We start from the raw sequence: 27,992 nt of genomic DNA, 5'->3' as shown, positions 1-27,992 counted from the left end.
ACTCTTTGAATATTCACATCATCTATTATCATCAGTATTATATCCATGGTTTCACGTCGGACGACATTTAATGCGACGCCTTCCGCTACCCGTCGTCATTCATCCTCCTGGTTCTCGACTTACAGGTAGGATGAACATTTGTGGCTTCATATATCCTCCTATTTCAGAAAGGTGTTGTTGCTGAGGGTGTTTTGAACAGCTGAATGTGTTAAAAATATGACTATAGATAGCTAAAGTTCAGTTTTAGGAGAGAGAGTGTAACATTAGCCGCTTGTTTCCTAGTAGGAACTAGCTATCTTAGGTTGCTAACCAGCTAGCCTAGCAACAGCTGGAGTTAGGCAGCTGTCAGTGTCAACGCTGCCAGGCTCTGACAGTTCATCTAATGCACTTTATACCACACATGAGCAAGGATTTGAACACATCTAAAGCAGTGACAGCTGCTATAACTGTATATGTCTCTTGCATAAAGCTAATAAAGTCACTGCATGCACGCACTGTAAACAATTGCTGTTAATTTACAGCAGGATTTCAACAGTATTAACCTGTTATTGCTAAAAGCAGTGCTTTACTGTTAATACAAAAGAAAACCTGTTAAATTACGCTCATAGGCCGTTTTTTAACTGAACTATAATGCATTCTTAAAAAACATCACTTTACTGCTGATCAGCTGTCTAAAGTATCATCAGTAACAGTTTCATGCAGTATTGTTTTAATTCTGGGACCTGATCTGCTCATGTGAGGCTTGTACATTGTACATGATTGTAAAATCAGTGAATTAGCTCTGTTCGTCACTCACATGTTGTTATGGTTTGCATTCTGTGCTTGTAGCCAGATATAGACAGACATTTTGGGAAAAGTGTCAACAAGTCTATTATAGCCTTTTTCCTAACAAGTGCCTTTAATTGTATTTAGTGTGACTATTCATATGTATGTAACCTGCTAAGTCTATTCATCTAGGCAAAACATAATGTTTATTAAAATGTATGTAAAAAATACAACCTAAATAGTGCATTAAAACAAATCAGTAAGATAATGTAAAAGAAAGGTGGAAAAACAGCTGTATAATGTATCTTTAAGCTGTACAAAGCTGTAAATTTCAGCGACAGTATAATAATGTTAATTTTACAGTAACATAAAGGCAACCCTGCTGCCAGTTCTTTACTGTTATTTTACTGGGAAATTCTTAACAGTGCGGGTAAATGTCAACAGACCTTTTAGTAACTCAAGTGCTTGTATAATAATGTCTATGTGATTTGGATGAAAGAGACACATTGCTACAGCAGTTCATCAGTTTATTGGCCCACTTCAATCCAATATAATATCCTACAGCTAAGAATCTTGGTATCATCCTTGACTGGAATATGACTTTTGACCATCATGTCACTAAACTTGTCCAGACCTGCTTTCTCCAGTTAAGAAACATTGCAAAAAATCAGATGCATCTTGTCCTCCACAGATCTTGAACTATTAATTCACACTTTCATATTCTCCCGTCTAGACTATTGTAATTCCCTCTACACCTGCCTCAGTCAATCTGCTTTAAATCGCCTACAGGTGGTTCAAAATGCAGTGGCCGGGTTATTAACCAGAACTAGCCGTCGGTCTCACATCACCCCTGTTCTGTCATCCATCCATTGGCTCCCTGTAAAATTCAGAATCAACTTTAAGATCATGCTAATTACATATAAGGCACTGCATGACCTCACCCCCAGTTACATTTCTGATCTCTTAGTTACAGATTTGACCTGTCGAACACTTTGATCCTGTAATCTCGGCCTTTTATCCATCGCCCCGCTCAACCTGCAAAACAAAAGGTGATCGGGCCTTTTCTGTCTTAGGCCCAACTCTCTGGAATCACCTCCCCCAATCTATTAGAGCTGCTGAATCTCTGGACTGTTTTAAGTGGCGTCTAAAAACCCATCTCTATAGGCAAGCCTTTCTGTAGGCCTCATCCACATGTGTGTTTGTCTGTTTTTGTTTGATCTGTTTCTCATTGTTTCTCTGTTTCATATTGTGATTTTTCCTTGTTTTCATCATTGTTTGATGTTTCATTTGTGTGTGAAGCACTTTGTAACGGTGTGTTTTAAAAGGTGTTACATAAATAAAGCTTTACTTACTTACTTACATACTGACAAGGCACTCCATCTAATATAACATTGCACAGGCGAGGGTGTACAGCAAAAGGTCCTCGCCATGGAGCTGGCTCACAGTCTGCTGCTCAATGAAGAGGCCTTGGCCCAGATCACTGAAGCAAAGAGGCCTGTCTTCATCTTCGAATGGCTCCGCTTCTTGGATAAAGTGCTTGTGGCAGCAAATAGGGTGACTATTCAGATTTTGGTCATTTCTGAGTGGGATTCGTTAGAGGCAGTTTGTGACTTTGTTTTCGTTTTTTTTGCATTTGAATGGCAGGTGGATGTGAAGGAGAAGCAGAAGAAGCTGGTGGAGCAGCTGACAGGACTGATCAGCAGTGCTCCTGGACCGCCAACGAGAAAACTGCTGGCCAAAAACCTTGCTACCCTCTACAGCATTGGCGACACCTTCACTGTTTTCCAGACTCTGGATAAATGCAATGAGATCATCAAAAGCAAGGATGACACACCTGCGTACTTACCAACGAAACTGTAAGATCCCATGTATTGTCATTACTTATTTTTTTCATACAGTCACTGTGTTTTTACATATTCTACTTTATATTATACACATTTGCGTTAAGATATAAGCTGTTCACACTGCTTTCAGTGTTTCAGGCATATACTCTAGACCCACCTTCAAGGGTATTAGCAGTTAAGCCAAATGTTAATCTGCAAAATGACATTTCATGTTTAAAAGGGGGGATTAAGTGCACATTAGCAGATATTATGCTGTGTTTCTTGCTGCTATTAATGGAATCTAACAGTGATTGAAGCTGCATCAGTGATGTCCTGCAGACTGTGCTGCTCCTGAAGTGCTTTGGTATAGATATTAGATAATAATGTCTTTGGAGCTTTGACGTTAAATCTAACTCATGGCATTATGCTATTATCATCAATCATCAATAAAATAAAAAGTCAGTTGAATGTTTGCAAGAGGAGATTTACGTTATGAATGTGAGAATATCTGAAATTAAAAAAAAAAAAACACTGTTTCGGCTAGGGCTGCAACCAACAATTATTTTCATCGTTGATTAATCTGACGATTATTTTCTTGATTAATCGATTAGTTGTTTGGTCTATAAAATGTATGTTTACTTTCATTTTAATGCATACAGTAACTTTTCTTGCAGTGCTGCAGTGGCATGTGTTGGAGCTTTTTATGAGAAGATGGGCAGGATGCTGGGGAGCTCCTTTCCAGACACCATTAATAATCTTTTGAAGGCATTAAAGAGTGCAGAGGTATGACTTTTAAGAGTACAATATTGGGAAATGAAATGCAGTTTTCCATTTTCTTATTGAAAGAATGTTTTAGATCAAATTGTATACTGGAGTATAGGAACAGAAATGGATAACTAAAGAAATTTCTTATTCAGATTATTTCAATCCTCTTGTGTTTACCTTTACTTTGTCGATGTAGTCCCAGGGCAGAGGAGAGATCCTTCTCAGCCTGCAGAAGGTGCTCTGTGGTCTGGGAGGAGCTGCAGCTTCATGTCACAGAGATATCTACAAGAATGCCCGCTCTCTACTCACAGACAGGTCCATGGCTGTACGCTGTGCCGTAGCAAAGGTTGGTCTCTGAAAAATGTCTAATGGAGCTGTTAAAGAGTTTCAATTTTCACATATTTTTGCTTTGTCATTTATGTTGACGGAACTCAAATGTGATGAGCACATCTCCTTCCTATTGTGAAAGACCATTTCCTGTTTAGAAAACATGACAACTGTATATTGTACAAGTTGTGTGACCAATATATTGCAAAGATAAGCATCCATATTGTTTGTATGCATCATCGGTATAATGAATTAAATACATGCATAATGTAGATGTAGTTACTAACAGGACTCCATCTTTACTCTTCTTGCCTAATCAGTGCCTGTTGGAGCTGCAGAATGAGGCGGTATTCATGTGGACCACAGAACTGGAGAACGTGGCCACTTTGTGTTTCAAATCATTGGAAGGATCTAACTACGGTGTTCGGGTAGCAGTGGCCAAACTGCTGGGGACAGTCATGGCCACTGCCCTGATGCCCAAACAAGCAGCTGGTAGGTTAAAGGGATAGTCGGGTGTTTTGAAGTGGGGTTGTATGAGGTACTTATTCATAGTCAGTGTAAATATCTACAGTAGATGACGGTCGGCACGTCCCCAGTGTGGAGAAACAGACAGGAGTTAAGGCACGGAACCAAAGCAATGTACTGCTGTAGACGGGGCCGGCAGCAAAACATCATTTAACTACCTAAAAGAAAAGCCCACCTAAAAACATCAATATCAGTTTAAGGTGGCTAAAATACGTTTTGCTGCCGTCCCTGTCCACAGCAGTACATTACTTTGCTTCTGTGCCGTAACTCCTGTCTGCTTCTCCAAACTGGGGGCGTGCTGACCTTCATCTACTGTGGGTAATACACTGACTATGGATGAGTACCTCATACCACCCCACTTCAAAAACACTCAAACTATCCCTTTTAAGAGTTGATTTGTGTAATTCATGTTCGGCTGCTTTCATGTTAAGTAGACTCGCTCACCACTTTTGTCCTTCATGAGCTGAATACTTTTTTTTCCTCAGTGATGCGTCAGAACGTGAAGCGGGCCACTCTGGAGGAGGTGCTGGAGCTAATGGCCACAGGCTTTCTGCGTGGTGGATCCGGCTTCCTGAAGAGTGGAGGGGAGATGCTGAAGGGGGGAGGCTCTGTCAGCAGGGAGGTGCGGGTGGGCATCACACAGGTGAGATGAATCCTCAAATATAAGAATCTGAGCCTGCGTTGTCTAATTCAACCGCTTCACACGTGATCTTTCTTTCGTTTTCTCCAGGCCTATGTTGTGTTTGTGACTACACTCGGTGGTCAGTGGCTGGAGCGCAACTTTGCCACATTCCTGTCCCACGTTTTGGACCTCGTATCTCACCCACGGGCCACGCAGACACACGTTGAGGCTGTGTACTCACGCCGCTGTGTTTCCTTCATGCTACGCGCCACCCTGGGGGGCTTACTTGGAGAGAAAGCACAAATTGCAGCCGGCAAAGAACTCTGCCAAGCCATCAGCAAGCAAATGAGGGCTGTGGGTAAGGAGGATGGGGGGGAAATATCACGGTTCAGAGCATTACAGAGTAAGTACTCATCCATTATTATCACTTTTTAATTCACCCTTCATTCAGTACTACAATTCTTGCATGGTTTGCGCTCGTGTTTTGTGCGGAGATGGTTTTTCTTTTCTGTCTTTTGTTGTGTGCGGAGATGACTTTCCCTATTTCTGCTTTGCTTCCTGCTTTTGCCTTTGCTTCTTTTGCATCGCTCTCCTCTTTCTTTACTTTTCTTTTTAACCACAAGCAGCATCATAATGTCGGTAACATTATCCACTGCCAGCTCAGCATTCAAGTTACTCATGCTTGCATTATTGCATAGCCTCCGTGGCTGTTTGCCATTCTGTTATTGCATTACAATCCCTAAGGAGCATGGTATAACTCTTTCTGACTGTTGACATCTGGCTTACAGCAGCAGAAAAACTGCATGTGCCAATAAATTCACAGACACATTTAGTAGGAACAAGCCATTCCCCCCCACAGCAACAAGACATAACATTTGCAAGTTTGTCCATCATTTAGTTTTATTGATTTCAGTTCCATTTTTTCTGTATAAGAACACATCAATCATTTCTATAATCACCTTTATCTCATTCAAAAAGGATGATTCTTACTCTGATTTGTTTTGCAACCTTTAAACTGATGTCAAACATACATTCTCTTGTTCATATTGATGTTAAAACAGAATTTAAAAATGATGTTGAATGTCGGTGTCTGTTGAGACGTGGTCCTGGGCTCTTCTCTATACTTGCTGCTTGTAGCTTTTCCAATCAGCTAGATCTATGAGACTTCTTGAAATTAGACTTTGTGAAATATCTGTGCTAAAAGTAACTTGAAAAATATCTCCTGGATACATGATGGTAGTGGGACCTCCTAGTGTATGTTCCCCTTTTTATTCTACAGCTGGTTCCCGGTAGGGCTGGGCGATATGGCCAAAATCTTCTATCACGGTATAGGCTCTATACAGGCTCAGTGACGTAGGCCCGAGGGGCCCAATCACAGCCTGTCATGGCCGAGTACAGATTTGGTTGGGTGGAAAGGGCTATAGCTTCATTCACTGGATGCTGCGGAAGACAGCATAAAGCATTATTACGAACTTGAGTTCGAGTTCAGTCAGTGATATAAAAATCACACAAATTTGTATTTTAGAGTGTCCCAAAAAAAAAAGGCTTGTCTTTTCCTGCAGTATTTGCTCATTTTTCATTTCAAAAAGCTGACAAAACAAAATAAACAGTGTGCAAATGTCTGGTATTAATGTAACCAGAGTTCTTCCTCATCTTGGGTTGGTTGGGATGCCTCCTCCTGCTCTACTTCACTATCCCAAATCCTGTTACCTTGTGACACAGCTGGATTCACAAGAATCCTGAGATCAGGCGAGAATATCTACCGCAGTGGAAACGATGTGGTCAAATCTCTACTGCTGGACACATTTCTATCGTCGTACAGTATATACCATCATATCGCCCAACCCTAGTTCCCGGTGTCCTAAGTTTTATGGAATAACATGACAGCCAAAGTTCAAGAAGCAGCTTTAAATCTCTTTCTAAAGTTATTTACTACTTTCTCTTTCTTGTGATCTGTCTTGTCTGTTGCCTATTCAGAGCTCTGAGGATTTAAGTTCTTGATAAATGACCATCAGACATTATTATTTACCTGAATTCAGATTAAGTTTTATTTTTTTTTTGTTTGTTTTTTCACATTTATTCTTTCAACTATAACCATTGTTTAATGCATTACACCTTTTTTGTTTAAAAAAATCCTCAGAGCTCTGTGGCGTATAGCAGCGTGCTCTTCAGTATTTTTAAGGATTAAGGACTATGCAGATTCATAATGTGTGACAGCGAAACATGGACTAATGTGGACAGCCAGTTATGTTATTACAATGTATTTTATGTAACATGTCAGAATTATAATTAACTTAATTAAAAAGTGTCTTGTTTTGAGAAAAATCTCAACCTTAGTTGCAATTCAGTGCAGGTCACCTTATCCATCAATGCTGCTGCACACATTCTTTTTCACACATTCTTCACCATCTTGTTCAACTTGGAACATTTTTGCATTTTTATACTGACAAACCCTTCTTGTTCGTTTCTCTTTCTCTGCCGCATGTTTTTCCAGAGGCAGTTGTGAATGACATGAGTGGAGAGAACAAGGCAGGGGCAGCTGATGTTTCTGCCAGTCAGCATGTCATGGTGTGTGCCCTAAAGGAGCTGGGCAGTCTGGTTCACAGCTTGAGTGCCACATCTTCACCACTCATCCAGGAGCCTTCAATAGGTGAGACACACAAAATATTAAATGGAACATTCCTTTCAGTGCTCTTAAAGGGATAGTACAGGGTGTATTACCTACAATACATGACGGTCGGCACGCCCCCAGTTTGGAGAAACAGACAGGAGTTACCACACGGAAGCAAAGCAATGTAATGCTGTGGACGGAGCCGGCAGCAAAACATATTTTAGCCATCTAAAAGAAAGGCTCACCTAAAAAAGGCATCAGTTTAAGTGTACGCTATATTTAGGATATTTTCTCCGGTTTACCTTGCCGTCAGAGAGCCCTTTCTGATGGGGAACTAAAGCCGTTGTATCCATCTATGCTCTCACCAAAACCATCAGACTCCTGTCTGTTTTTCCAAGCTGGGGGCCAACCGTCATCTACTGTAGGTAATACACCCGAACTGATGGATAAATACCTCATACGTCTCCCTTTCAAAACACAAACTAACCCTTTAAGTTTCTATAATCACAAATTGGGATTACATAGATGATAATAATCCTAACAGGAGTGAAAATTTGCTTACTTAGCCAACTTGTATGACATTGGCCGCATTTTCTGTAACTTTTGTAATGTGTAATATTGTAAAATCTTAGATCCACTTATTTTACTGACTGAAATATGCAGTATAAAGTGCTCACCGTATATGCTCTTGTTGCATGTTACTCTTTAAAGTGAATGAATACGTTGGAGTCTCCAATCAGAAGGAATGAATTTAGACTGGATTCATTCACAACTTCACAAGCATATTCCATCTCCTCCTCCCAGGACTCCTTGAGACTGTGACCTCAGTGCTTCTGCACCCGAGCATGGCGGCTCGTTTGGCCGCTGCGTGGTGCTTGCGCTGTGTTGCCGTGGCTCTGCCCTATCAGTTGACCCCGCTGCTGGACCGCTGTGCGGAGAGAATCAACAACCTGAAGAGTTCGCCTGAGGCTGTGAGCGGCTACAGCTTTGCGATGGCTGCTCTGCTGGGAGGCGTACACCAGTGTCCTCTGGGTATCCCCCACTCCAAGGGCAAGGTGTGTAGCTCCACAATGTAATCTTGTTAATCACTGAGGTCTTTCTGACTTTCTGTAGCAGCCTCATTGATTGCCCTATATAGATTTAAAGGTTGTCTTGTTTTTGTTTTCCTGTAGTTGGTGGTGAGTATAGCTGAAGACCTCCTGAGGACAGCTGCTCAGAATAGTCGACTGTCCCTGCAGCGCACACAGGCTGGATGGCTGCTGCTGGGTGCCCTCATGACTCTGGGTGAGCCGCTCTATCTTATCTCTTGGCTTTGATTCATAAACAATACTGTCTCCCGCTCTCTCGCTGACATTGTTTTGTGTGTGCCCAGGTCCCTCCCTCGTGCGCTATCACCTTCCCAAGATGCTGCTGCTGTGGAGGAACGTGTTTCCTCGCTCCCAGAAGGAGCTGGAGGCAGAAAAGGCTAGGGGAGACTCCTTCACCTGGCAGGTCACCCTGGAGGGCCGAGCTGGAGCACTGTGTGGTAAAAGAAACACGCCGCCCTGTTTTACCTGCACATGCTCTGTAATGTTAGCAGACACAATTCTGAGCAACACGCCTGTTCCTTTCCTCTGTAGCCATGCGCAGCTTTGTGGCCCATTGTCCCGAGCTGCTCACAGAGGATGTGATCCGCAGACTGATGACTCCCATTGAATGTGCCATGACCATGATGTCTCAGTGAGTGTGATGCTTTTAAGTATGAAGTGTGTGATAGCTATTTTTCGGCATTTCTTTCATTGTTTCCAGATTATATATCTAATGATTGTAATGTTTTGCCAGTGTACCTGCCATCATTAAGGTCCATGGTGCTCACCTGAAAGCTAGTGCAGCGATGGTGAGGCTCAGGTTGTACGACATCCTGGCTCTGTTGCCTCCCAAGACCTATGAAGGTAACACGGTCACTTCTACTTTTATTTTTTAACAGAAGTTAAGAGCATTTATGGAAAACCAGTATTGTTCTTTTGTAGGCAGCTTTAACGCCCTCCTGAGGGAGCTGGTGGCAGAGTTCACTTTGACTGACAACTCGGCCAACACTACCACCTCCTTGCTGCGCTCTCTCTGTCACTGTGACGACAGTGTGCTCATGGGCTCCTGGCTACAGGAGACTGACCACAAGTGCATAGAAGATCAGGTGAGTAAAATCCTCAATGACATGATGAATCCAAAAATATAATACCACTACATATATGAAGAATAAATGGGTTCTCATTTCTTTTAGCCATTGCTTAAAAATAACGATTAAAATAAGCGATATTTTGCGTGGCGGTAGTGAATCGAAGTATTGATCTTTTATTATGTAAACTATTAACCTCTTAACAATCCGACGGCCCGTTATTCTGTCTTTCAGAGGCTGTACCTGTCTCATTCTTAACGCTAGAGTGAAGATACTTGTATCATATGAAACTAGAAAACCTCAGGAATCAATTGGCACCAACCATGTCATACTAACTTGTCACGAAAAACAAAATAGAGCTAAATAACGATCCCAAACTTATGCTAAATTGTGGCGAGGAAAAACTGGCATGGCCATTTTCAAAGTGGTCCCTTGACCTCTGACCTCAAGATATGAGAATGAAAACTCTGAGATGAACAGAGTGAAAACTGTATCTCATTAGATAAAACAGATGTTGACAAACTGCATAATTAAAAATGACTACCTAAAGTACCTAAAATTTTAATTTATTACCTAAAAAAAGGTAATAAATCGCAATATATCTTATCGCAATACTCAGCATATGGCGAAATGTTCGCAATAAGATCGTATCATGACTTAAATATCGTGATAATATTGTATCGTGGAGCATCTGGTGATTCCCACCCCTTACTATCTATACTTAACATTATCCATTATTATCTGATGGTCAATGTTGATACTAATGTGTGATCGTTCCTAAACAGCTGCAGCCCAACAGCGCGTCTGGCAGCGGAGCTCTCGAACACGATCCCTCCTCGATCTACCTGCGTGTTCCTGTCGGCGAGGACATCCCAGGGCCTCTCCCTCTGGGTGTGTCCGTCATCGACGCTTCAGTGGCTCTGTTTGGCGTGGTTTTCCCCCATGTCTCCTTCAAACACAGGTGAGAAGTTTAGTTGTTGCTACGGACTTGTCAACATTTTGCAGCTTATTTTTATTGTGATATGTTGGTTCTCTTGTTGGTTTGTTATGTATTATTTATATTCACTGTTGATGCTTGTTTGTTATATATTCTACCCGACTTATATGATTCAGGCTGCAGATGCTGGACCACTTTGCAGAGTGTATCAAGCAGGCTAAAGGAGTTCGACAGCAGGCAGTCCAACTGAACATCTTTACTGCGGTACTTAGTGCCCTCAAGGTGAGAAAACTTCCTATCTTCTTATAGGTTGGGTCAGTAATGCTGAGAAACTAGCGCGAGTATATTCGATTTTTAAAATGATCCAAACGGAAAACCGAGCCTAGTGTTGCCAACTGTTTTCCAGTGAAAGTAGCCAGCAGCACCAGCTCCAAAAGTCACCAAGTCGGCAACACTGACAGTCCGTCGCTTCAGGCCGCCCTCCAAAGCCACTCCCTCAAAGTTATCAAAATGAACGTAAACAACAAACATGGCTATTGTTAGTACTCACAGCTGTCAAGCTAGCAGCTTGTGGAAGACTCTGGTGACGCACAATGAGTGCACTGGCAGAGTACACAGACAGGCAGCCACAGATACCGTTTTTTTTTTATTATTTGTTATTGATTGCTGTCGAAATGTAATGTAATTTCCACAAATATATCAAAATATGTATTTGAACAACACTACCAACCCTAGCTTTAAGACAGGAATATCATGTTTCATTATTCAGGTAATGAGTAATAATAACGTATCTCTTCCTGACTGAAGGGTTTGGCTGAGAACAAGAGTACTCTGGGTCCTGAGGAGGTGCGTAAGTCGGCTCTGGCCCTGGTGATGGGAGCGCTGGACAATCCCAACCCCATCCTGCGCTGTGCTGCTGGAGAGGCTCTGGGCAGGATGGCTCAGGTGGTGGGAGAGGCTACCTTCATCGCCAGAATGGCACAGACCAGCTTTGATAAGTGAGCATTTCATATCTGTATTATCTGTTCTTTTTTCTCCATTTATTCTGTTACTTCTCCTCACACCACACCACCGTTAAAATCAGTTACAGAGAAAACAATTGTAGGTCAAGGATGTTTTCAGGAAGATAAAAGTGTCAGTCTTTGATTGTCTGTATAATCTATCTTACCTCTCTATCCTTGGCTGTAATCATGTGATCCATATCTCCTATTTCCAGACTGAAGTCTGCCCGTGATGTAGTATCAAGGACGGGCCATTCACTGGCTCTCGGCTGTCTGCATCGATATGTTGGAGGAATTGGCTCGGGCCAGCACTTAAAGACCAGCGTCAGCATCCTGTTGGCTCTGGCCCAGGATGGGTCGTCTCACGAGGTCCAGGTACAGTGAATTACTCAGGAGGGATGGATGAATTTTTTTCTGTTGTTTTTTTCCATCTGAACTGAATTATAGTTGTGCTTACTTGGATGAACATGTGTTGTGGTTTCTATTTTATTTCATTTCTAAACAGAATTTAAAAAGAAAAACACCAAGTTTGTTTCATCATTTCTGCTTTACACATGGCTAATTCAGATATTCTCTTTTTATCAGACATGGGCTCTGCACTCTCTGGCTCTGATTGTGGATTCTAGTGGTCCAATGTACCGAGGCTACGTGGAGCCCACGCTGTCCCTGGTACTCACCCTGCTCCTCACTGTGCCGCCGTCCCACACAGAGGTGCACCAGTGTTTGGGCCGCTGCCTGGGAGCTCTCATCACCACCGTGGGACCAGAACTACAGGGTAACTGTGGCAGAAATTAAATCATAAACCTCCTTGTATCAGTGTTAATTTTCTGCAGCTATTTTAGATTTAGTCTTAGTCTTAAAACGAAAATGCTTATTAGGTTTAGTCACATTTTAGTTATTTTTTTATCCTTCATAGTTTTAGTCTAGTTTTTTTCAGCTATTTTTTTTTAGTTAATCTTAGTCCTGTTTAGTCATCAGATTATATTTAACGTTTCTGTCATTTTAGTCAAACTTATTTCACATAAAATTTAATAAAACACAGGTTGAATGATTAATAAGTCCTCCTGACTGCGCTCATTAGTGATGCGCGGTTCAGTCGCACCCACCCAGTCCGTTATGAGAGCCAATCCGCACCGCCCAACAGGTAAAAATATACGTTACTCAACCACCCGAAGCCGACCCTACCCGCAAACCACCAACTTTATGCATTATAGTAGTGCAATTGTCAGGACTGAGGTGTGAGACAAGAAGGCCGCCGTAGCACGCAGCAAGACTGACAGAGAGAGGGGAAGAGAATGTGGAAGGTGACAAAAATAAAGAAAGATTTTGGTAACGTTTTTATATTTTTAAACTACATTTTAGTCTCGTCTTTTTTTGTCAACGATATTGCATGTTTGATATCGTCACCATTAGTGTTTAATGACGTCGGTGCCGTCTCGTCATCGTCTCGCCATCGTCTCGTCATAGTCATGGAAAAAAGCTTGTTGGTTAACGAAATGAACACTGCCTTGTATGACTGCGACTCTCTCATTTAGCTCGTTTCTTTAAAAGCCATGTAAATATGATATATCCTTTCCTGGCCAGCAGGTGGCAGTGTAATCACACTACTAAGACCTACTGTATATCCTCTAACTGCTAAAAAAAAAATGCTGTTTGTTTTTGTCTCTCTTCCTAATCTGTGTCATTGGTTTTGTTAGGAAATGGAGCCACTATCTCCACCATCCGCTCGTCCTGCCTGGTTGGTTGTGCCATAATGCAGGACCACTCGGATTCTCTTGTGCAGGCAGCTGCCATCTCATGTTTGCAGCAGCTGCACATGTTTGCTCCACGCCACGTCAACCTGTCCAGCCTGGTGCCCTGTCTCTGTGTAAGACATGATGAGACATAATGAGTTTCAGACTACAGTAGTTATAGTTTATCTTAATCTTAATCATAATTTCCTTTGGGATCCCGCAGGTGCACCTGTGCAGCTCTCACCTGTTGCTGCGTCGCGCTGCCGTGGCCTGCCTGAGACAGCTCGCTCAGAGAGAGGCTGCTGAGGTCTGTGAGTACGCCATGAGCCTGGCGAAGAGAGCAGGAGACCACAATACAATCAGTGAGTACAAATTGTGAACAAGAGCTTTCTGTTTAGTTGGTATACCTCGGTGAGACATTGTGACTCTTACTGCGCTGACTTTGTCCCTGGTTTAGAGCTGAACATCACGGAGACCGGTCTGGAGGGTGTTCTGTTCGGCATGCTGGATCGGGAGACGGACAGGAAGCTGTGTTCTGATATCCATGATACACTGGGCCACATGCTGTCGTCTCTTGCTGTGGAAAAGCTTTCTCATTGGCTGAAACTCTGCAAAGATGTCCTGGCAGCAACTACAGGTAAATCTTCAAAACAACAAAATACGACACATAACCACTTTCTGTCTCCAAGGAAATTAAGGCTAGAAAAGAAGACAAAGTATCACACAGTATTTAAGTCAGGTTTGTATCTATAGCTCAATATCTGACTAAATCTTCTCTTTTACATCCTCGTATCATGAATGTGTCCATCTTCTTCTTCAGATGTTGGAGCACCAGTTGTATTCGAGGTGGAAAAGGATGAGGAAGACGGCGAGAAAAAAGACGAGATGGACGATGACACCATGTTCACAGGCCTGGGCGAAGATGACAAGACCAAGCCCTCTGTGGCACCGCGCTGGGTGACGCGGGTATTTGCGGCGGACTGCTTGTGCCGCATCATCCTGCTGTGTGAGAATGACAAGGCGCACTTTGACCTGGCAGCTGCCCGCTCTGCACAAGCCAAGAACATCAAAGGTACCAGAACAGAGTAGCTCAAAGTTCACTTAGAGGATTTGTGATTGATTTATGCCACTTGTGATCTGTGTCTGTGCTTCACATAGATTTTCTAAAGTCATATACCAATATTAAAACTGTTGCTTACAGAGAAATATAAGGAACGTCTTTTCTACTGACCGATATTCCAGCTGTTTTTGCGACCTCCAGACAGTTCAAGTGTCAGCTGCTGAATAAAGCTCATCCATGTGCTTTTATGTAAAGATGGAACAAGGCTAAAGATGACTAAGTAAAAGTAGGAGTATTTTTTTTTCACCGTGACAGATAGAGGAGCCAGTATTTTATATAAGCTCCTCCGAAACAAGGCAGCCTTCTGCAGACCAGGCAGTAATGGCACAGTGTAGTGATTTTGCAGCTCTGGAAGCAGCTAATGCAAATTTAGTGACTGGGATTGAGTGGATGGTTGGTCTGCATGTGGGTGTGTCCAACTAATCCCTTGAAAGGTGCACTTCAGTTGAAACTCAATTAAATCTTAGCCTCAAAGTCAATATCCAGTTTCTTTGAGTCAACCTCTAAGAACTGATTTGTTGTGTCCTTCTAAAGTGTTAAAAAAGCAAAGACAGCGACCATTGAGGAGGCAACAATTGTGCCTTCTTGCTGACGTGCAACCCATCATCTAAGGATTACAAAAGCACATATTAAACAATGACTGGCAAATGTTGAAATTAACATAAATTAGGGCTGTCAATCGATTAAAATATTATATCACGACTAATCACACATTTTTTATCCGTTCAAAATGTACCTTAAAGGGAGATTTTTCATGTGTTTAATACTCTTATCGACATGGGTTGGGCAAATATGTTCGCTTTATGCAAATGTATGTATATATTTATTATTGGAAATCAATTAAAAACACAAAACAATGACAAATATTGTCCAGAAACCCTCACAGGTACTGCATTTAGCATAAAAAAATATACTCAAATCATAACATGGCAAACTGCAGCCCAACAGGGAACAACAGCTGTCAGTGTGTCAGTGTGCTGACTTGACTATGACTTGCCCCAAACTGCATGTGATTATCATAAAGTGGGCATGTCTGTAAAGGGGAGACTCGTGGGTACCCATAGAACCCATTTTCATTCACATTGTAGCTTTATTTATTTATTTTCTAGTTTCATATGATGCCATTATCTTCACTATAGCTTTAAAACTGAGCCCACTACAACCTAAAAATTGCAGGTTGTGTTAATACATTAAAGAAATTAGTTTAAATTAATTTGCATTGATGCGCTATTATCGCGTTAACTTTGACAGCTGTAATATAAATCTGTTATAAATTCTATCTTCTGATTGATTAATGTGGCTGCTCACTGAGGTCACGTTCCTTACAGTGATTATAAATGTGTTTCTATTCCTCACACGATCCTCGTTGTTCCATCTCTGTCCATCCAGGAGATCAGCTGGTGCTCCATTTGTCTGACCTCATCCGCATGGCCTTCATGGCGGCCACGGACCACAGTAACCAGCTGAGGATGGCCGGCCTGCAGGCCCTGGAGGACATCATTAAAAAGTTTGCGTCCGTACCGGAGCCTGAGTTCCCAGGGCACGTTATCCTGGAACAATACCAGGCCAATGTGAGTCAGAAACACATCAGATGACAGATCAAACGTCCCAACTTAATAATGACTCAGCAAATGTAAAACGAAATTGAAAGAAGTGAACATTGTCCCCATCATGTATGCATTTAGGTCGGAGCTGCCCTCAGACCTGCCTTTTCACCTGATACACCGTCTGACATAACAGCTAAGGCATGCCAGGTAAGACACCCTGCTCTAGTAACGAACATTTACAAGAAACGTTTCACCAGCTGAATGAGTTATATATCATTTCACTTCATAGCCCTGTTTGAAGTGTGCAACCTCTGTTTGTACTGTAGCATTCGTTCCAATGAACAGCCCCTGCATATATTAATATATTTTGATGATGTTAGAGGCTTTTGTAGCAATGCTACTACAGTGGCCGTTAATTATCACTGCTCAGTGACTCCTCCTCCCCTTAGAACCTGGCAGTGTCAAGTTTTCTGCCTTAATGCTCAACTTATTTGACTGATATGAAGAATGAGTGACAGTGGAAAATACCAAACATGCCTGACAGCAGTATTATTCAAAATCCCTCCTCTCTTTGACATTCCCCTCTGAGTCTCTGGCTCAGGGTTTGTGCCCACTCCAAATATTTCTGTTCTTTCTGAAGGCCGAAAGCTTGATCTCAGGGTTTTTCTTTTCTAAAAGGAATGATTCACTTAGAACCAGGGATGCACAATATATATATATATACATATATATATATATAACAGGGACAATGATGGGAGGTTTATATTCTTATGCATTATTCCAATAATGAAATTATAGCCGATAAATAGAGCCAATAATTCAAAGCCAAATTGCTTTAATTGACTTAACAAGCGCAGCAAATACACACTCCAATACAATAAACCAGTATGCTCCTTTAAAGTTGTTTTGTGATCTGCCAACATACATAGAGAAGAAGAACAAGCGCAGCACGCTGACTAGAGAGCCAAACATGTCGTCGATGTGGAAGTTTTTCACATTTTCAGAGGAAGACAACACAATTGCAATTTGCGGTCTGAGTTTTTTGATGTACTTTAGTAGAAAAAATAAACATTTGAAGAGTCAGATCTTATTTTTGTTGTTGCTGTGTTAACAATATTGAATATTGTATATTGAAAAGACTGTATGCATGTAACAAACGGAAATTGTCACGTGTTGCTGGACATTTGTAGGAAATGCACGAAAAATGAGGAATGACTCTTTCTAGGATATCATACGAGCTGTTGTATGAGGATACGTTGCGTGCAGGGTCACATGACATGACCTGCAGAGAAATGTGACTATAGTTCTAATAAGCTAACAAGGTGTCTCGCTAAGTACATTTGCATCGTGACTCATTTCTAACTCTCCTTCTCCTGCCCTTGGCCACCTGACACTCTAATAGCAGTTCTCCTCAGAAGGATATAATCTTCTAAATGTCTGCTCCACTTGTACAGCCCTAACATGTCAGCCCTATTTATTAATAACTGTTCTTTGAAACCACCAGCCCCTTTAATAGCATGTAGATATGATGGCTAATCAACCTTGAATGCTCTTTTATTTAATGTAGGCTTTTCATTTTTCTCATTAGTTGTAAGGCCGTGGGTTCCTGTAAATGGTCAATTCACTTGACCATTTATTAACTTGACCCCTCTGTGTGACTACAGGTTTGTAGTACGTGGATTGGTAGTGGCGTAGTCAGTGACCTCAATGACCTGCGGCGAGTCCACAACCTCCTTGTGTCGTCGCTGGACAAGGTGCAGGCTGGGAAGGGCTCGTCCAGTCAGCTGTACAGTGAGAGCGCCACCACAATGGAGAAACTGGCCGTGCTGAAGGCGTGGGCTGAGGTGAGACTGATGACCCCGATCAGAGTACTGTCCCATATTTGTTACACTGCAAATGATGTACATAATAAACTACACACTGGCTTTCTTTCTCAGGTGTACGTGGTGGCGATGAAGATCAAGAAAGAGGCCGAGTCTAAGCCGGCCAAACCAGTCCGAACTGGAGACGACGACGAGGATGAGGACGACATGGGCGCCGACGTGCTTCCACCCGACAGCCTCATCACTTTGGTGCAGCCAGAGCTGCCCTCGCTGAGCCGCCTGTGGCTGGCCATGCTGCGAGACTACGCTCTGCTCACTCTGCCTGCCGAGTTTTCCAGTCAGCTGCCCCCTGATGGTACGAGACAGATTCTTGCCTACCGAATGCAGATCAAGTCTGGATCAAATCTCTTCATATGCATGGCATTGCAGTGTTTCTAATAGTACATGAATGTTTAGCCCACTTCCAGCACTAGTGTTTGACTTCTTTGCTCAAGTTTTGGTCCCATAAAAGTAGAGATTTTAATCTCTAGAGAGCATCTCCGGACATTACCAAAAAAAACGTCAATGTGATTTGGACAATTTCTCATAAAATGTCAACAAAAACATCTTATCATCGAACTGTCAAATAGCCGTTTTGATGGGATGTATTGTTTGAGCTGTCTTGGGGCACTGAACTGAAATGAATATTTCAGGTGGCCTAAACATAAATATACAATTTATGTATATAAGATTTAGCTCCTAGCCTCTTTTGCAATCATATGATGCCAGTATCTTCACTCTAGCTTTAAAACTGAGTCAGCTACAACCTAAAAATCTCAAGTTGCTTTAATGTGCTAAAGAATTTAGTTGCATTAAAACGAATTTGCATTTACACGTTATTATCGCATTAACTTTGACAGTCCTAATAAATATACATAAATTGTATTTTATATTTTATTGTATAATTGTATAAATCACATTTCAAAGTAATATGGTCATTTCCCATTATTGTGTGTCTGTGTTCAGGTGGAGCGTTTTATACTCCAGAGACGATAGACACAGCGAGGCTCCACTATCGCGGTTCGTGGGCCCCCGTCCTGCATGCTGTGGCCCTGTGGCTGAGCAGCACTGGGTTCGGAGCTGGTGCTGAGAAAGAAGAGGTCCCCTCAGCTCCCTCCAGGGTTGCTGCCATCACTCAAGCAGCCACCTCCACCACTAAGACCTTTGAAGAGTCGGTCAGGGACAGGATGCATCTCATGTTGGGTAAAGAGAAAACACTTTTTTTCTTTTTGTTTACCGTAGAGCCATGGATCCTCCTCCCATCTGCCGACAGTGAAAGGGATGGTGCTGGATAGAAAAAGAGAATAGCATGAACACACCCTAAGTGCATTTCTTTGTTGTGTCTCTCAGGTGTCAGTATAGAGTTTCTCTGCTTCCCCCGACCCGAGGAGCCCATTGAACACGTGATGTCCTGCCTGCACGCCCTGTTCACTCTGCTAGAATCTCCATGTGCTAAGATCCATATCGCAGAGGACCAGGTAAAGACACAAGACAAGAGTGCACAAATTACAGATATATGGTGGAAGATTTGTACCACTCTTGTATTCAAAATGTATTCTGAATTACACATTCAGTGTGACATCTGAAATAATTAGGGCAGCCCCCTCTTAGTCGACTAATCTGTTGTTTTGGTCTTAGTCTACTAAGATTTCTTAGTCGATTAGTTGTTTTTTATGCTTTTTTCATGCCGAATGACTTATTTCCAAGAAACTTCTGAGCACATTTCTGGTAATCACAATATTTAAAGTGGTGCTTTTGTGTGATTCTTTGCAGAGAAACTCAGTTTTACACATCTGTCGATTGTCATTGATTTCATTCAGCCACTAAATGTCGCATTCTCTCTACCCTGTTTCATTGCATTTACTTCACAACAAGTCGTTGCCAGGCAATTACCGTCAATCTAAGCCATTTATCCGTTTTTTCCACAATAACTGACGACCCAGAGATACCACGTGATACCAACGTTGTTTTACTATTGGCTCACAAGTAAGGGATAATGTACAGCAAACCGGTCATTGTTGTGAAAGAACCCCCGACAGGGTGATGCTGCACCCCGATCGCCCTGAAGGGGATTCTTTCACAACAATGACCGGCTTGCTGTACATTATCCCGCTTATTACACGGCTACTTAAGAAATCAATAATTTGACACAGAAACAGTCCGCCAGAGTCTGACATCAGAACTGCGCCCATAGCAATGCTCTGCCATACATAGCAACGGTCTGCGATACATAGCAGCGGTCTGCTATACATAGCAATGGTCTGCTATAAATAAATAGCAGACCGTGGAACGCTGTGATTGACCAATCAGAATCGAGTATTTAACAACGCGGTATAATAAATATGTATAAATATTAAAACTCTGTGCTGCATTTTGTGTCTGCGTTTTAGGAAAAATAATTTGTATTTGCTTATTTGTATCTTTGGAAGCTGTTTTTTTTTACTCTGTTTCAATTTGTAATTTAAAAACAGCGTTACTGTCAAATGTTAAAAGAAATTCAAGCACTGCATGAACTACAATTACAAATTCAACTGACAGAGCGTGAGTTTCAGAGGGTGGTTTTGTTGATTGCAGACGTACTTTATCAAATAACTAGTATCAAGTGGATTTTATGCCGCGTCCCTCTGTTATTTACACCTTGCAGTTATTTCATTGGTCTAGTTCAAGTGATATATTTACCCCTGACTGATCACCACCTTAGTGCAAATAAGTGGTGAATACCACAGGGTCACGTGATATTTACTGACTTTAAGAGGTGACAAGGATCTTTCTAATGCTCCATTAAACAATTAACTGCCACACAATGGATAATGGGATACTGAGGGCTTCAAAGGATACGTAGATTGTGTTTTACAAATTCAGAAAAAAGCAGGTTGTATTTCTCGGCTGCATTTGGGGGAGCGTTTGAAATGGGACAGGTCTATGTCGGCCCTATGACGTATTCGGTCTAGAAGTGTCGACTTCACAGGCTCAAGCCCCTTAAATTGGGACACAGCATGTGTCTCTCTGCTGCTGTCACGTAATCATTACAGTCTCCTGTCACAAACTAGAACCACATGCTATGTTTGTTTGCATGGGCGGTGCGGGATCATTCTTGCTTTTAGCCTATTTTATATTTTGATAAAGATTTTCTGTTCTTTGGAATAGCAAAAAAAAATGATATAAATCTTTGTTAACATAGAGTATGAAAGTATTTAAAGATGTTTTTATGAGGATTGAAACTTAAAGGATGACTTCGATATTTTTCAACCTGGACCTTATCTTCCCATGTTTTCAATTTCTGAAATTGGTCCAGTATCGAGGGAGAGCGCTGTAGACGGCAGCTGCTCACAGGCTGCAATATGGTGCCATTGGGGCAAGCTGACACCATCATTTACGTCCACTAAAAGTGCTTGTTATTGCCACGACAGGCTCTGATTGTTATTATAAGTGTCTGAAAGAGTCTCGCTCGAGAAGAAGTCTCATTCTGAAATCTCGCAAGGTGACGAGTTGCCGGTAGACAACGGTGGAATAATACGTCCACGGAGGAAACGTGAGGGCCAGCCGGGCAGAGTTTGTTGTGTCTTTACTGTTATCTAAAAGATTTTCAATGTCATGGCTGAGTATTTAGATGATTTCGACAATGTGGGTGAGGTCTTTGAATTCGATGGCCACCCGTATTTATTTGCCGGAGTATACGGATATTCAGATTTGACAACGAGACTTCTCCTTGAGTGGGAATCGGAGTATGAGTGGAGTTTAAATAACAAACACAGCGGATCGAGTGAAAGGTAAGAAAAACGTTTAATTCTCTGTAGGGTCCTTTCCATAATATTGTCAGACACTTATAATAATAATTTCACAAAGTGTTGTCTCCATTAGTCACTTAGACAAAAAAACATGGGAAAATAGGGTCCAGGTTGAAAAATACCAACGTTACCTTAAAGTTTGAGAAGCTCTGTATAAAACCACTTACTACTCTGATAATACAACTGCTTGTGTTGGAAATGTGCCAAGGTGATGAGTCTGATGTTCGGGCATTGGATGTTTCACAGTGGCATTACTGTAAATGTTCTTTCTGTTGTAGCTGTTGGCAGTGGAGCTGCTGAACGTGCTCCACAGGCTGCTGTTGACCCGGGATCCTCCTGCTGTACAGCTTCAGGTCACTGCGGTCGTACAGGAGACTATCAGGGCTGCACAGGACCACCTGCAGCGACAGAAGGACCGCAAAGGTCAGGAACTAATCTGTTCTAAAGGCTCAGCCCTGTTAAGATTACATACACTTAAAGTCCCAGTGAAACAGAAGTTAGAGCATCTTAAGCTTATGTACTGTGAGTATTCCCCAGTGAAACAGAATATTGGAGCAGTGTACAGTTACGAGAGGGATTTAAATCAAATCCTTTGCATTCGATTGGACCGGATTGATTGGTTGAAATTGGTTGGTACTAGCTGTCGTAAACACATTTGGGATTGGGATTAGATTAGATTGATTGAGTCCTAAACACTTCAACCTTAAACAATCACTCCAACTTCTGTCCATCTTCTACCCAAAACAGATCAGGGTTTTGCTTTTGCATTTCAATAAACAAATCATCATATAATGTACAATAAAACGTGAAAACAATATCATTTTTAACATCTTTTAGATCACAAACATTGCATATCCTATATAGCTGCAATAGCAAGGGGGAGGATACCAGTTCTCAATTGCGCACACAATGACCTCTGGCTTCTAGTTAGAATATATCTATATATATATATCTATATATATAGATATATATATATATATAGATACAAAGATACAAAGAAATTGATTTATTGTCATTTTTTTGCATATAAGGTGCACAATGACCGGGGATGTGATTTAAAAGGGTTAAAAAGGCATGACTGAACAAAAGGGTATTAATATCAGTATTAAGTCTGTTACATTTTATATTCATAGTAAAGTTGTTTCAGATATGTGGCTGTTTGAGTGATCTAGGTCACTGTGTTATTTTGTTCAGGCAAAGAGGAAGAAGGCGAGAAAGACTCTGAGCCCAGCCTCGGGGAAGGAGGACACACGGGGGAGCTCGTCCCCGGCAAGTCTCTGGTGTTTGCAGCCATGGAGTTGCTCGTGTTCGTCCTGGTCCGCCACTTACCGCAGCTTAATGCACGTGTGAAGGAGTCGCCCAGCCATGTGCCACTCAGGCCTCAGCGACTACCCGAAGAAAGTGCCCGCCTGGTGGCAAACACAGTTTCCATCCTGGCAGAGCTGCCCTCGCTCTGCTCTCCTGCTGGTGAGACCTGAAGCAAACTGCAACAACACACACACACACACACCATGCAAAATATGAAAAAGACACATTGATAGCAAGTCTCGCTGTACATTATTCCTTACTTAATACCCTACTTGTTCAGGTTTGTTTATGCTAATGTTAAATTAAACTGTGTGTGATTAAGAGTAAGTATGAATATTATTAGCATAGCAATGTGGCGTTTACTATGAAGTTTGTTTTCGCCTTTACAGGAAGCATGACCATCCTACCCACGGTGCTCTTCCTAATCACGGGGGTGCTGAAGGAGACTGCGGTGAAGACTGCTGACAACTCGGTGCCGGTGACTGTGTCGGCTGCCCTGCAGGGCATCAAGACCATCATCACCTCCCCACTGGCCCGGGTGGAGAGCATGCAGACGCAGTGGACCGGCCTTGTGAGGAGCAGCCTGGCGTCTGTACTTGAGCACTCACAGCCAGGTAAGCGAGTACATGTTTGACCGTGATCTCATTGGCAAAAAGTATGACATCATTGACAGTGTGCATGCTTGTTTTTTGTTTTTCTGTAGATGAGTCCAGGCCTGACATGGATGAGGTCAGTATGTTAACAGCAATCACACTCTTCCTGCTGTCTGCCAGCAATGAACTCGTAGGAGTAACCGTCCTGCAGAAGGGCTGCATGGACCGCTTCCGAAACGCCCTCAACTCCAGTGATCCCTGGGTAAGCACCTACAGTATATATTATACAAACACAGCTGAAGCATGATGAGACTCTCAACCTGGACACATTGTGAATGCCTGATCAAAAGGTGTATCCCAGATATATATGTGACCAAGTTAAAGGAACTGTATGTTTTTTTAATTGTTTTTTATTGCCAATGTGTTAAAGGTTGTAACCTAACCTAAAAAATTAGACCTTGCGCGACTTTCTAGGTTTCCTCTATCAGCCTGTAAACTGCTTTTAATGTGAAGAATGCGGGACATTTTTTACCGGGAAAATCCAACAGATATGATGTCATGCACGCTCCGCTACAGGGCTAACGGTGTGCAACCAAAGCTAACGTTCGGTTAGAAATGGAGTCCGCTAACGCCAACAAATAACCAGCTCCCACCGCAACTCCAACACAAACGCCACAGAAGCACAAAAAATGCCAAAGTTATATCTAGTGAAGCCCGTCTTGAAAAACAGAAATGTGACCGATGTCGGGGCAAAACTAGGATCAATTTCGACCGGGCCTTCGATTCATGGAGCATGTGAATATATTGTGCTTTTAGCTGGCTAATGTTGCTAACGTTAATCAACATGATGCCAGTCAATCACGTTCAGTCTTGTGTGTGTCGCCTCATGGTACCATAGCCTCCGTCTTTTCCACGCTTCCCATTCATTGTCTATGTAAGCAGCCGTGCAATGCATTCTGGTAGCGTGGCGGCACGATTCGAAGTTGAGGTCTAGGCTACTTTATGCAAATCAGGGGCGTCTGGCACGACTCGCTGCTTCTGGAAACTCCCAAGAAACTTTTAAAATAACCGTTGTCGATCCAAAATGAAGACAGATTCAGCAACTTCATGGCTTATGTCTCACATAAAATGTTTTCAGAAACACATTTCGGTGAACTATTTTCGTGGTATAAGAAAAGAAAGTTTCCAAATGAGCTGCCATGTTGGCTCCGGTTTGAGAGGGAAAGCTTTCGTCCAACCAAGTGCCTAATGCCTTGTGTCTAATGGCCATTTTGCCTTTATTAGATAGCGAGAGTGACAGTTATGAAAGGGGGAGAGAGAGAGGGTATGACATGCAGCAAAGGGCCACAGGCCGGATCCGAACACTGGGCCGCTGCGGTAAGGACTGAGCCTTGATACATTGGGCGCTTTACCAGGTGAGCTACCAGGGCGCCCCACCATCACTGTTTTGACCGATGCTTGCTCGCGTCTACGTCGTGAGAGCACAAGCGCAAACAACAGGACGTTGACTGTCGTTGACTTAACGGCCACAGGGTTTCACTGTGAACAAGCAGTGTCTGATTCTTACATCTAGCCTCTTTAAGTGAGTGCTTCCACTCTTTCTGACACAGGTTCAGGCGCGGTGTTACCAGCGGCTGTTGTCGGTGTTCCAGCACTCCAGCCGAGCCCTGTCCACTCCGTACATTCACGCTCTGGCTCCGCTCATGGTGGAGAAGCTGAAGGCAGTGGAGCGCAGTCGGCCGGGGACCGCTGCTGAGCTGCAGGCCGTGCAGGAGGGCATCCGGGTCCTGGAGAATCTGGTCGGCATGGGTGAAGAGCAGAACCGTGAGTATGCCTCTGTCTAATGGACCACTATTTGTTCCATTAACGTGTTTAGCTCCATTAAAGGAGGTCTCTTAAAGTATTTAGCTCAGTGCCTTTGGATGGGTGCTGTCAGAGCATTAGAGCATTAAATGCTGAATATAGAATCCCTGCGCTGGTTTACTGTCAATTTTACTATTGATTGTTCAACATTATACTATATTACATATTCTATATTATTTATTCAAATTATAAATTGTGTATCTTGTTCCTTCTTCCTCTTGTTTTTATTCCCTTAGTAAAGCAAACTGCATACTTACAGAAAATGCAATAAAAAAGTTGATTGTTTTCATATTTGTGTTATATTAAGCTATGATGTATTGTAGTTTATTCCATGATTGGTGTTCAAACAGTTTCTATTTGAGCTGCAGCCTGTGTTATATGTGCATCACATATTTTGGGCCGCAAATACAGATTATTTTCATTACAAATTGATCTGCCGATTATTTTTGATTAATCTCTTAGCCTATAAAATGTCAGGAAACAGAAAATATCCATCGCAGTTTCCCAGAATACATGGTGACGACTTCAGAAGTCTTGTTTGGTCCGACCAACAATATTCAGTGCTTTAAATGTAAAGAAAGGGAACAAGGAAAAGCAGCAAATTGTCGCATTGTGAAACTGACAGCAGAGTTTGGTAATTTTGCTTGAAAAATTAGTCAAACAAATGAGATTTATCCAAATAATTAATTTTCTGTCGATCGTATTCGATTTTCTGACAAGAGCTGCAATGATTAATCAATTAGTTGTCAACTATTGAATTAATCCCCAACTATTTTGATAATTGATTAATCATTTTGAGTATTTTTTAAAGAAAAAAAAGTCAAAATTCTCTGATTCCAGCTTCTTAAATGTGAATATTTTCTGGTTTCTTTACTCCTCTATGACAGTAAACTGAATATCTTTGAGTTGTGAACAAAACAAGACATTTGAGGACGTCATCTTGGGCTTTGGGAAACACTGATCGACATGTTTCACCATTTTCTGACATTTTATAGACCAAACAACTAATTGATTAATCGAGAAAATAATCGTCAGATTAATCAACAGTGAAATTAATTGTTAGTTGCAGCAGTATTTCTGACCCATTAATAGTTCCAGTCCATCCAATGCATATGTTTACTTCTTAAATCTGGCACATCTTGTCCACTACAAGTAAATAATTGATACAAAATTGAACACCTAACATCCCTCGATGACCTTGATATGTATAGTCAGCAGATGTTTTAGAGATGCTCTCACATACTTTATCTGGGTTGCTTTGTTGTTACTTTAGTTTGTTGAATTGATCTGCCAGGGCCTTTGGGAACCGCTGTCTCACTGTCTTGAGTGGTGCCTCGTATATCTGGTCTATCTGGAGTACTGAGTTTGTGGCCTTGTTTCCATTTGTGTCAGTGCAGATAAACTCTCCCAGCCCTTTTCTGTTGAATTAGTTTTGCTGATTTTAATGTCTTGTTTTTATGTGTTTTATTAGGGGTGCAGTTGCTGGCTCTTCTCGTACCAACTCTCATCTCCTACCTTTTGGATGAAAATGCCATCTCCTCCGCGCCCCAAGTCTCCAGAGGCCTGCATGATTTCGCCCTCCAGAATTTGATGCGGATTGGCCCCCTCTATCCAGCTGCCTTCAAGATAGTAATTGGTGCGGCACCCGAGCTTAAAATCCGTTTGGAAGCTGCTATACGGGCCAACCAGGCCAGCAGCAGAGCCAAAGCTGCAGCCAGGCTAGCGCAGCCGGCGATGCAAGCTGGACCAACCATCAAACTCAAGACGAGCTTCTTCTGAACTCTCCAAAATGCACTGTACACTCTCACAGCCTAAATTAATGTTGTCTTTTTAGGTTGTTGTCTGTCAAGAGTCCCACATGTAACGTCTGTATCAACTACAGTTTCTTAAGTGTATTTATTTATTCTAGATGTCATCTTTGTTTTTGATGGATAAGAACTCTTCAAGTCAAGAAGGGTCATTATGTAAATATCATTAAAAAGCATATGAATGTTCCATTTTTTTTTTTAAACAGCTCACTCTCTGGACTTGCACATTTACAAAGGGACACATTTTTTTTAACATCCTTTCTCCTGATTTTGTCCTTTTTTTGTCTGTCCAAAAATGTATGTTTACTGTGCCATTTTTACGTGATTTTGCATCACCACGAGCATGGCAGTTATTTGTTTTCCTTTTGATTCCAATCATGCATGTTTGTTTTAATGGAGCTGGTTTAGTATATGACCTCAGGGTCTGCTGATTGTTACTGATGGATGTTTTTTTTCCCCTTTTTTTTCTAAGAGGTGTTTTTCTCTTAAATTATGTTGTAAGCATTAATTTTGATCATTTATTTTGAGCCCATAATGAGATTTTGAGTCCTTTGAATATTAAATGCATCATGTTTCCAAATTGTTTTGGGGCAGAAATTGTACTTCTCACAGACAGTTAATTGATCTACTCTGCTGATAAATGGATACTAGATCTTTTAATATACAGTATGTGCTGCATATCATACAGACTGTTGTATTGCTTATAACTGATTTTTAATATCTGTCTATGTGTAATAGTTATATGAATGGGTGAGCATCATATCATTATAAATTGGCAGATTTGTTGAATGTTACATTCCACCCTCATTTCTTTGAAATAAAGTTGCTTTGACCTCACT

The 27,992-nt window shown here is 41.9% G+C and overlaps 1 protein-coding gene across 2 annotated transcripts; it reads left to right on the top strand.

The window, feature by feature from the left end:
• On the top strand, positions 1-27,990 carry heatr5b (HEAT repeat containing 5B). 2 transcript variants are annotated; one of them, XM_074646577.1, is made up of 36 exons: positions 1-125; positions 2,165-2,319; positions 2,410-2,621; positions 3,263-3,371; positions 3,550-3,699; positions 4,001-4,172; positions 4,691-4,848; positions 4,936-5,185; positions 7,322-7,477; positions 8,243-8,493; positions 8,611-8,722; positions 8,811-8,963; positions 9,058-9,157; positions 9,260-9,369; positions 9,448-9,611; positions 10,379-10,554; positions 10,707-10,812; positions 11,338-11,528; positions 11,747-11,906; positions 12,117-12,306; positions 13,229-13,398; positions 13,488-13,626; positions 13,722-13,901; positions 14,085-14,336; positions 15,774-15,955; positions 16,070-16,138; positions 17,596-17,775; positions 17,869-18,109; positions 18,760-18,996; positions 19,144-19,271; positions 21,860-22,004; positions 22,776-23,048; positions 23,279-23,503; positions 23,593-23,744; positions 25,093-25,306; positions 26,817-27,990. In XM_074646577.1, the coding sequence occupies exons 1-36, from the start codon at positions 71-73 to the stop codon at positions 27,122-27,124; spliced, it is 6,225 nt and encodes a 2,074-aa protein (XP_074502678.1). In that variant the 5' UTR covers positions 1-70; the 3' UTR covers positions 27,125-27,990. The 2 variants fall into 2 exon arrangements, with proteins under 2 accessions (XP_074502678.1, XP_074502676.1); XM_074646575.1 differs by having other exon boundaries at positions 4,936-5,230.
• Positions 27,991-27,992: the final 2 nt, after the last annotated feature.

The sequence above is a fragment of the Sebastes fasciatus genome, chromosome 9, assembly GCF_043250625.1.
Source record: "Sebastes fasciatus isolate fSebFas1 chromosome 9, fSebFas1.pri, whole genome shotgun sequence".
Classification (NCBI taxonomy): domain Eukaryota; kingdom Metazoa; phylum Chordata; class Actinopteri; order Perciformes; family Sebastidae; genus Sebastes; species Sebastes fasciatus.
This window is presented reverse-complemented; position numbering and strand designations above follow the sequence as displayed.